This window comes from Protobothrops mucrosquamatus, unplaced genomic scaffold (assembly GCF_001527695.2).
Source record: "Protobothrops mucrosquamatus isolate PMUCROS unplaced genomic scaffold, P.Mucros_1.0 scaffold139, whole genome shotgun sequence".
Classification (NCBI taxonomy): Eukaryota; Metazoa; Chordata; class Lepidosauria; order Squamata; family Viperidae; genus Protobothrops; species Protobothrops mucrosquamatus.
The window spans coordinates 1,306,898-1,317,303 of record NW_015386505.1 but is presented as its reverse complement, the minus strand read 5'-3'; the positions used below and the strand labels follow the sequence as shown (position 1 = coordinate 1,317,303).

At 39.6% G+C, this 10,406-nt stretch overlaps 1 protein-coding gene across 1 annotated transcript in view; it reads left to right on the top strand.

The window, feature by feature from the left end:
• Positions 1-5,739, top strand: part of EML4 (EMAP like 4) — a 30,791-nt gene extending 25,052 nt beyond the window's left edge. Inside the window, exons 12-13 of the mRNA XM_015813107.1 lie at positions 1,147-1,277; positions 2,931-5,739. Of these exons, the coding sequence (XP_015668593.1) occupies positions 1,147-1,277; positions 2,931-3,428 (629 nt within the window). The 3' untranslated portion in view covers positions 3,429-5,739. The remainder of the gene's footprint in view (positions 1-1,146; positions 1,278-2,930) is intronic.
• The last annotated feature ends 4,667 nt before the right edge of the window (positions 5,740-10,406 follow it).

The following is a 10,406-nucleotide window of genomic DNA, read 5'->3' as shown; positions in this document are numbered from 1 at the left end:
TAGAAAGATAGGATACAAATGGAAATTATAACTAGCTATTCCAATACCAATTATATATTTTTATAAAGGGGACATTCCAAATGGCTGTAAACTGATAAGGAACCGCTCTGATTGTAAGGACATAGATTGGACAACATACACTTGTGTGCTGGGATTTCAAGTATTTGGTGAGTAATATATTCCTATTTAATATTCTTAAGTTTAAAATCAGTCTACTCTGGAAAATACAAAGATTATACTGTTCATAGAGTGTTTTAAATATTCTGCTGCTGTTTCTTTAAACTGACTTCGTAAATGGAATTGTAATATCAGTCATTCCAGTATTTTCTTTTTCATTAAATATAATTGTTTCGGTGGAAAATTGTTACAAATGCATAGGCATCTATTACAAATCAGAATTATTAGCAAATAATTATGTAACTTGTATCACAATGCCACAGCAAAACCTCAGTCTTTTGTGAAAGTTACCTGAGGTTGAATACAATTTGGGGGCACAGGTCTAGGCATATAACTTTTCCTTTGTTATCATAAGAAACAGGGTTCCCAATTGGGCAATTTTAAGATGTGTGAATTTCAACTCCCAAAATTCCCAGCCAGTATGCCATGGCTAATAATTCTGCAAGTTGAAATCCACACAACTTAAAGTTATCCAGGTAAGGAAATAGTGATAAGAAAAGACTGAACGTTTGTCATTAAATCTGTATTTGTTTTAAGGTTTCAATTCATTCAGTCCATTGTTATCTTAATATATTTCAATTATTTAAAAATGTGCCTCCTAAATTTGGGCAATAATAAGGTTTTTCTTAGTTGTTTATTAAAGTAATAAGAGGACTTAGAAAATATTTTTTACATTGGGTTCTGCCATGTCAGATAAAGCATTTGTCTTTTTTCATACATATAGGAGAAATTGTATTTCTAAGATAATTATTAAACATTGGATTATTTAGTTTTGATTGATGTATTCTAAATGGATGGCTAATCTCTTAAAATTCTTCTGAGGACAGATATAGAACTTGTAACTACCTAGAATTATTGGCTGACTAAGGCTGATAGAAATTTGGAGTCCAGCATCTTGAGGAGTATAAGTTTCTGTATTTGTCCCTTGTTTTAGTAACATTTTTATTCTTTTGTTTTTATAAAATGAAGGAGTATGGCCAGAAGGATCAGATGGAACAGATATAAATGCCAGTGTGAGGTCCCATAAGAGGAAAGTGATAGCTGTGGCTGATGACTTTTGTAAAGTCCATCTATTTCAGTATCCCTGCTCCAAAGCAAAGGTAAGTTTAGGGACAATGTTTTAGAGCAGGAATGAGAAGAAAAGTGTTTGTATACTATAAATGTATGGCTGTGTATTCAGCTTCACATGCTAGAATCTCTTGTGGAAATAACAGTTTCCTTTCCTATGCACCAAATTTCCCAGAATAGTTATTGTCCAATCTCTTCTTTAAAAACTCCAGTATTCCAATACTCACAACTTCTGGAGCAGGGTCCCCAACCCCTGGTCGGCGGACCATTACCGGTCCGTGGCCAGTTAGGAACCAGGTGTGCTGAAAGCGCATCTTCCACCTTCAGGCATGCAGCGAGTCTGCAAGGGCCTGGGCAGAGGCAGGACAGTGGCGGGTGAGAAGCCGTCTTGCTCAGTGCAAAGGTTCTCTCGTGGCTGCGCTTGCAACATCTGAGCTCTGTGTCCTTCCTCTTCTTCCTGGTCCTGCTTCTTCTACTATCTCTTCTTCTACCTCTTTCTCCTCTTCCTGGTCCTGCTTCCTCTTCCTCCTGCTACTCTTTTTCCTCCTCTTCTTCCTCACTTTCCTCCTCTCCCCCTCCTGGCACCCCAGATGGGCTCACGCTCTCTTTGTGCAACTCTCCATGTTTGCAAGATAAGCGCGCGTCACCCCAGCCTTCAACGGGGGGGCTTCTCTTAATGCCTCATTAGAGGGGGAAAATCTCCCCCAAGGTATGTATGTGTGTGGGTGTTTCTTTTTTCTCGGGGTGCAAATAGGGGCAGGTAGAAGCTATCTTTCACCTTAAGCACTGTGTCTCCAAGGGAATCTCTTGTCTGCACCTTTTCTAAGACTGCTGGGCTCTGTTGCACTTCAACTGGAGTTTTTTGCTTTTGTTTTGATGCTCCAGATGCCCGTGTTTTGGCAACATCTTGCCTGGTTTTTGTGGTTTAATTTGGTATGTGGTGTGTGTTCCTCCTTCCTTTGTGCAGCTCTCCAAGTTTGCAAGCTAAGCGAGCTCCTACCTGGCTTGCAGTGGGGGGGGGAGAAGCTACATTTCCCCTTAAACGCTATGTCTCCAAGATAATCCCTCTCTCATCTGCACCTTTTCCAAGACTGCTAGGCTTGTGCAGTGCTGAGTTGGTTTGGCCTCCCTCCCTCCCTCCCTCCCTCCCTCCCTCTCTCTCTCTCTCTCTCTCTCTCTCTCTCTCTCTCTCTCTCTCTCTCTCTCTCTCTCTCTCTCTTTTGAATGGTTTTCTCAGCACTTCCTCATTCCTCTTGAAGTTTCTGTGAGCTGCTTATCCCAGCAATCTTTGGTGCTATGCAAATGCAGTGCACTTGCAACCAGGGACAAGTGGACAACCAATGATTTCCAAGATTGCTGGAAGATGCAAACCAATTATTCTGGTTAGCAGCTTCCCCACTTCTATGACAGAGTTATTTACAAGAAGAATGGGACTAACCCATTCCTATGAAACTTGCACCCTTATTCTATAAGTAAAATCTATTGTTAGAAGATTTATATATGCCAAAGTGACCAGTAGCATTAGACTTAGATAGAATTCATGTTTGTGGTTTGCTAAAATGTACAATACATTGAAAAGATAAGATATATTTTTCCTAGTTAAATACATGTAATTGGAAGTTGAGTTAACCCTGTTTGATGTATAGCTTGATTCTAACACTGGTGTTTTTTATTTGTGTTAACAGGCTCCAAGTCATAAATATAGTGCCCATAGTAGTCATGTAACAAATGTCAGTTTCACTCATAATGATAGTCATTTGATTTCAACTGGAGGCAAAGATATGAGTATCATTCAGTGGAGACTTGTTGAGAAAGCAACTTTGCCACAGAATGATACTACTATAGACATGGGCACAAACAAAGTGCCTGTAATTGCCAGTGACAGCTTTACACAGCCAAGTATCCCTGTGTCCCTTAATCAACCATTGGATGAAATGGCAGCCAGTGAAAATTTAATGGATGGCTTTTCACCATCCTTCGAGAGTGACGTGGAGCATACTGTGAAGACCAATGAAGAGCAGAATGAGGAGCAAAGTGAGGGAAGCAGTCTGGATCCAGGGGAGCCAAATTGTGAAGAACCACCTAGTGAAATGAGCGAGGAACAGAGTGAATCCACTGTTATTGAAGATCAGCAGGAAAACTCTCCAATGTCTTATCAACTTGAAATTCAAGATGATCTTTAGATATTTTCTCTCAGTGCACATTATTTTGTAAAAAAAAAAAAAAGAGGATTCAAGTAAGGAAGGGAAGCAGCTCTGACATGGAACACTCAAGTTTCTGTGGAAGGCTTGTTAGTTTGATCTACTTCTGTTTTCAACTCATGGAATTATTGTAAGGACTCATTTTGACAGTTCCAGTCAAGTGCTAAATAGAAAACTAGAATGTTACCTTAGGTTATATATAATTCTGAAATTGCTAAGAGAAAGAGGCATAACTAAGGAAGAGTTTTCTGAGAGAAGCAGGTAGAAAATCTGGGAAAGAACTTTTAAGACCGTTCAGAAGCATTGGGTAATACCTGCTATGTAATGTAACCCTGGTGAAAGCCCTTCAGGAAGCTCGTCTTTCTTTTTTTACATTAAAAAGAGAAGGAGAGGAGAATAAGACAACATAGTGGCACATACAGTGCTGTGCTTATTGCCGTCTTGAGTAATACCTATGCAATTTTCTAAAACTAGCAATTCTTACTAGCCGCTACTTTAGATGCTGGTTGTTCTAAGACAACTCATATTAAAGTATACTTTTGTTTGTTCCGTGTTAGTAGATCTTAAAAGAACCAAATTAAGATAGCAAGTGCTGCTTAGTTTTCCAGCCAATGACAATGTAATTTCAAGGAACTACTTGCATTGACATACTAAAATTCAAGAATACCAACTGTGACTCTATTGCAAACTGACTTAACTTCATTAAGATAAAAGTTCTAATTCTCAAGTTCATACCTGACCTTCAGATACAAATTAGTACTTTCAGTAAGAGACTAAATATTAGAGAAATAGCATTAAGTTATAAAATCTAATGCTTGGGAGTAATGTAATTATTGACTCAGTTTTTTAAAAAAAATTAGGGATAACCTTAACATAAGAAATTTTCACACAGACTTTTCTACAGCCATCTTTTTAACAGCTGTAATATAAATGTCCCATTTTCTTGGATAATGTTGGCTATTTTTGAATTTTTTTTCTCTATTTGTGTGTTTCTTTTTTCTCTTGTCCAATTTTGTAAGCCGTGCAGCTCAGAGATAGCTGGACCTGGCCAGTTATGGGATATCATGGCATTTTATTATGTGTTAAAAATATCTTTTTTAAAAAAAAAAATTAAAATGCATCAGCTACATTTTTTCTTAAATATCTAAGTTTTCCTGTTTAAATGTTTGTTGAAAAACATCCTACTTTATATTTTACTTACATAGGATTTTTTTAAAATTGTGCTGATATTTTAGACCTTATTTAGAAATTGTGTTTAGAAACCTTCGTTAAGTCTTAAGTGTGCAAGCGTTTACGTGAATGTGCCATTCCAAAGTGCATCAGAACTGTCATTCCCTTCTATTAACTTCTCAGGAGTAAATACTACAGATCAGGTATGTAATCTACAATATTCATCAGTGGAAACATTAACAATTGACTTGGACTCCCAAAGGACATAAAGACTGTCACATACAGAAAGATACAGGTGCACATACATCTTTGTTTACATCCATTCCGGAAAACCTCAATATAATTATCTTCAGAAACCATGATGTGAATTCCAAGCAACTGATCTCTTTTGCTTTATCTAAAAAGCTGTACTGTTAAATGATATATTCGAATGCCCCAGTGTATGATTGGCCACTTTGCCAAAGAGTCCCTGTGGGCAACACACATACAAATACTGTATCAAGATAATGGATTCCTTTGAAAAGGAGGCATCTGCGAGGGAGGAGGCCCATTTTCAGTGATTTACAACTTTCCGGTCTGCTTCAGAGTTCTAACCACCCATAATAGATAGAGGAAAAGATGGAGAAAGGGGATTCATTGAACATTCTCCCCCATTTTTTTGTTCCACTCTATTCCACAGGGAGAGATTAACTGAATAACACAGCTTTTAAAAATGTAGTAAGATAAAATAGTTCTAGTAATTTTAGTTAACATGAAATGGTTTGTAGAGCTCTTTAACATCCTCAGTGAGTAACATGAAAACAGAGCATTTTGTTTGGATTTCTCTATTACCTTGAGGTTGCCATATAAAGTGAGAATTAATAGTTGTGATTTTCCTCATGTTATAGATTAACAGATTATTTTTAAATGCCAAAAAAAAGGAAAAAAAGCCTTACAATTTTTGATTGCTGGCAACTACTGTTCAATAAATAATTAAATCTGTGATAATAGAAATGGGTGGGATTATGTTAACTGTAAATGTTTTAGGGTAAAATTGTGAATGAAATATGATTTGAGTGTGTCATGTGAAGATGTTTGAGCCATTCTGTCTATCATGCATTCCTGTCTCATGGCAGAAAAATCTGAAGATTTAAAATAATAATAAAAATACAAGAATCAATGTAATGTAGCAGTCTCTTCTTGTTTGTATCTTTCCTGGTTGATATGTTTGAATTTCAGTAGTCTAAGGAAGGGCTGTTCCAGTTTGCTAATCAATTCAAGGCAGATGTGATCTGCTTGAGGCAGAGCAAATGAAGCCAACTCAATCTTTTTGTGTCAGAACGTATGATGAAGCTCCATGGCCAGTATCTGGGCAGGGCAAGAATGATTCAGGGATGTCCAAGTCAAAGTGCCCTTGCAGTCAGACTTCTACATATAGTAAAAACTTGAGGTGACCCATGGTTTCGTACATTCAATATCCTTCAGACAGAAATGATATAATCATTTCAATTATATCCATTTCTCTAAACTGAAAAACAATTAATTTAAAAGTCATGATAACCACCATCAGCCTTTATTCCACTTGGTGACCTCTATTTCCATTCTTATGTATAGAATAGAGCTGGAAGGGACCTTGGAGGTCTTCTAGCCCAGCCCCCTGTTCAAGCAGGAGAACCTATACCATCTCAGACAAGTGACTGTCTAGCCTCTTTTTAAAGATCTCCAGTGATGGAGGGCCCACGATTTCTGGGGGCAAGCTATTCCACTGGTTAATTGTCCTCACTGTCAAGAAGTTTCTCCTTAATTCCAGGTTGCTTCTTTCTTTGATCAGTTTCCAACCATTGTTTCTTGTCCTTCCCTCTGGTGCTTTGGTGAATAACGTGACCACCTCTTCTTTGTGGCAGCCCCCCAAATACTGGAATACTGAGATCATGTCTCCCCTATTTCTTCTTTTCTTTAGACTAACCAAACCCAAGTCCCACAGCTGTTCTTATGTTTTAGTCTCCAGGCCTTTGATCATCTTAGTTGCTCTTCTCTGAATTTTTTCCAAACTCTCAACATCTTTTTTGTGATATGGTGACCAAAATTGGCTGCAGTATTCCAGGTGTGGTCTTGGGTTTTATAAAACAGTACTAATGCCTCACATGATCTTGATTCTATGCCTCTGTTTATACAACCCAGGATTGAATTAGCTTTTTTGGCTGCTGTTGCATTCTGCTGGTTCATGGTTAAGTGATTGTCCACTAGGACTCCAAGGTCCCTCTCACAGTTACTGTTTTTAAGCCAGGTCTTGCCCAATCTGTTGGTTTTTCCTATCTAAATGTAAAACTTTGCTTTTCTCCACATTGAAATTCATTTTGTTGGATAGGGCCCATGTTCAAGTTTGTCAGCATTTTTTGGGATCCTGAGTTTGTCTTCTGGGATGTTGGCTACTCCTGCCAGTTTGGTGTCATCTGCAAATTTGATGAGTTCCCCTTCAATTCCCTCATCTAAGTCACTGATGAAGATATTGAAGAGTATTGGACCTAAGACGGAAGCTTGTGGTACCCCACTACTTACTTCTCCCCATGTGGATGTAGTGCCGTTGAGGACTATTTGTTGAGTATGGTTCACCAGCCAGCTACAGATCCATCTGGTGGTGATGTTGTCTATGCCACCTTTTTCTAGCTTACCAAAGAATAGGTTGTGGTCTACTTTATCAATTATTTTATTTATTTATTCTAATTTCTCTTTTAATTTTTTTAATATCCCTTAGAAATCTCATGGTCCGAAAATTTGAGTAAAACAATTTTGTGGTTTCAGGGTTTTTATTTTACTTTTCTGGCTTGGAGATCAGCCAGTATCCAAGGAGATACTGTAACTTTCTGTCCACAAAATTATTTCAGGTGACCACTGAATTAGGCTCCCTATCCAAACAGGTTACTTTGATTAGATTTAGGGGGTTTGTTTAAAGTATCTTACCTTCAGATATGAGTACTCCAGGAGCTTATTGGGTGTTTTGGAATATTAAAAACAAAGGCAAGAAGTATTTGCAAATACTGAACTATTTACCATCAAGGTTTTTCATACAAGGAATTGCTTTAGGTGTTGTTTTGGTGTCAATTGAATAGAACATTTTTTATTCATCAGAGACTCACCTCACTTTCAATATGATGTATTGGCCTAGGATAACAGTGGACAACCTTGGAAATCATGTAGTTTCTCATTTCTGCAGCCTCTGCAGCTTCTCAGTAATTCAATGGAAAATCATCAAAAGGTCAGTGGCTGAAGTGTCAGCCGTTTGATGGTAGAAAAATGAGAGGAAAAGCAGAGAGAGATCACATTAAGACAGAATTGGGCCTCCTTATCTCTTTTATATAAAAATTGCTCTCCCAGCTACAAAACTCTTGCCTGACTCTGCCAGAGGGGTATGTCTATGAAATCATACACAGAGAAGAAGATAGTTTACCTATGTACATAACAAATGTTTGGGTAAAATGTATCCTAAAACCTATTAGGCTTCTGAAAAAAACAACACCTCAATAACCATGTAATAAAGAATGCACAGGGTTCAAGAAATTGTACTGTAATTGGATACATGCACACATGGAAAGTGTTAGGTTGATCGTTTTCCCTGGGTGGAGATCCCTAAACCCTTCAATCTATACTATACTTTCCAATATTCCTGGGAAAAGCCTATTGGAATCCTGCCATCAAACACTTTTTCTTAGAAAAATCCTCTCTGCAGCTGAATTACACAAAGGTAAGTGAAGTTGTGGCCTATTTTTCGTATTTCCCTTCTTTTGGTGAGAACAGCTTTTCTGAGTGGGAGATGCATGTGCTAATCAGAGGTATTTGGGTAGGAAGTTTCAAAACCAACAAGATAACAGGATTCCAAGCACATTCAGGCAAAAGATTACCTGCCAATGCGAGAATAAGGAGCACTCTCCACTTTACAAGAATCCAACTTCGGAAGTAGTCTGAATCCATGACCTACTGTAGAAGGCCTTGTACAGGTGGGCTGGGAATACGTTTTTTGCTGTACAGTTTTGTATAAAAGCTGTGCTTGGATTCAGCTATATTGCTCATATTCTATATGCACACCTTTTCACTGAAGGTGTTCCATGGCAAGCCTCCTCCTGAAGTAATATTTTATAATGTATAAAAAAGTATGTGAATGAAAATCAGATGCTTGGCAAAATTGCCACGGCTTTTCATCAACTTGGGGTGGGAGTTTTTATAATCCTGAAGTGATTTGTTGTTGACCAGAGTTTGAGGGCTATAACCTGAAGCAGGGATACAATATTGACATGTTCCAAGCAGGCTCCTTGAGACTTCTGCTTGATCAGTAGATTCAGATTGAGGCAGATAATTATAGAGGAAGTAGGGCACCATTTTCCTTGAAAACCAAATGAACAGACCCGTGGGTGGAAAAACCTTTAAAAACAAGTGAGTAGACAGGATGGTAATATTGAAAGAGTCACAACACACAGAAAAAACACCAGCAATAGGTGTGGGAGAGTAAAAATAAAAAAGCAATATGTCTGTTCTAATGGTGCAATGCACCATCCCTTTTATATCTGTGTTAATATTTCTTGCATATAGAAGGGGGCGAGACTTCACATGGTGGCAGCCATTTTCTTGGCTAATTTTACCCTTTGTAAACGCCTTACATTCTGCAATCCTTTGAAGCCCCCTCAGTTCATGGTAAATGAAAGCCTATTTTAGGCCTAGCTCTTGTGCCTTGTAGGTTCAAGAGTGGTGGCTTAGCAGGAGGCAGTGATGATCTAAGCCCAGAAAGGAACCCTAACTTTGCTCCTGAAGGAAGAAAACACTCCACCATAGCAGCAAAAAAAAAAAAAAAGCCCTCTTCTTATTCTTTATTTTATGCCCAGCTGAAACGGTAAGCTGGTGGCCATTCAAATCTTAGGTTTGTTCCAAAAGCTTAATCATGCAGAAATTGAATGGTGATAAATGAATGCAGATAAGGAAACATACTATCCAGTGGTGGGATTCAGCTGGTTTGCACGCCGCTTGCTACAGGAGGCTGCAAGGCTCATCGTGCGGCGCAAGCGGTACAAAGAGCCACCTGGCATCTTGCCACGAGCAGCGGCAGTGGCACAATCAGTGTGACGAGCCTAAGGCCTGCAGCCAGGAGCAGCAGCAATGGTGCCATCGGTGCAATGAGCCTCGAGGACGAGATGGGCGGAGGAAGTGTGGAAAATTTTCCTGATCCACAGCTGCACCTAGACCAACAAGGTACGGTGTCCACCCTGCAGGATCTGGAGAGTCCGCTGGCAAACCTCTTCTCCCCAGCCCAATAGGAGGCACCTCCACCCACACCACAGCCCTGCAGTAGCCTGAATCTGGAACCTATGGAAACCCAGGAGGAGCCCGGCAGCAGCTTGCCTGCACACTCCTTGACCCAGATGGCTTGGAGCAGGGTGCTTCGGGGCTTCTGCCAATCAGCAGGGCAGCCTACATAAGATTGGTGTCACTGAAGGCAGCCTGGTGCCTAGCAAGAAGGCAAAGTTGTCAGAGGAGGAAGGTGAGTATAAGCCCCAGTGGAAAGAAGTGCCCCTTCTGAGCTTGGCCTGAATCTTGCAGGACTGGTCTCTAGCTTGATCCTCCAGCCTCCACTGGCCAAAGGCACCAAGGAGCCCAAAATGAACTGCAGGCAAGGCAACGGCATGCTGAGCATAATGGTGAAAGCCATGGCAGCCTTGTAAAGTGCCCTCACCAGGGTCTCATAGCTGCAAACTTCTCCCTGCAGAGAAGTGAAGCCTGCAGAAGCCCCTCTCTGGGCAGAGGAGCTCAGTACCACCTGTCTCC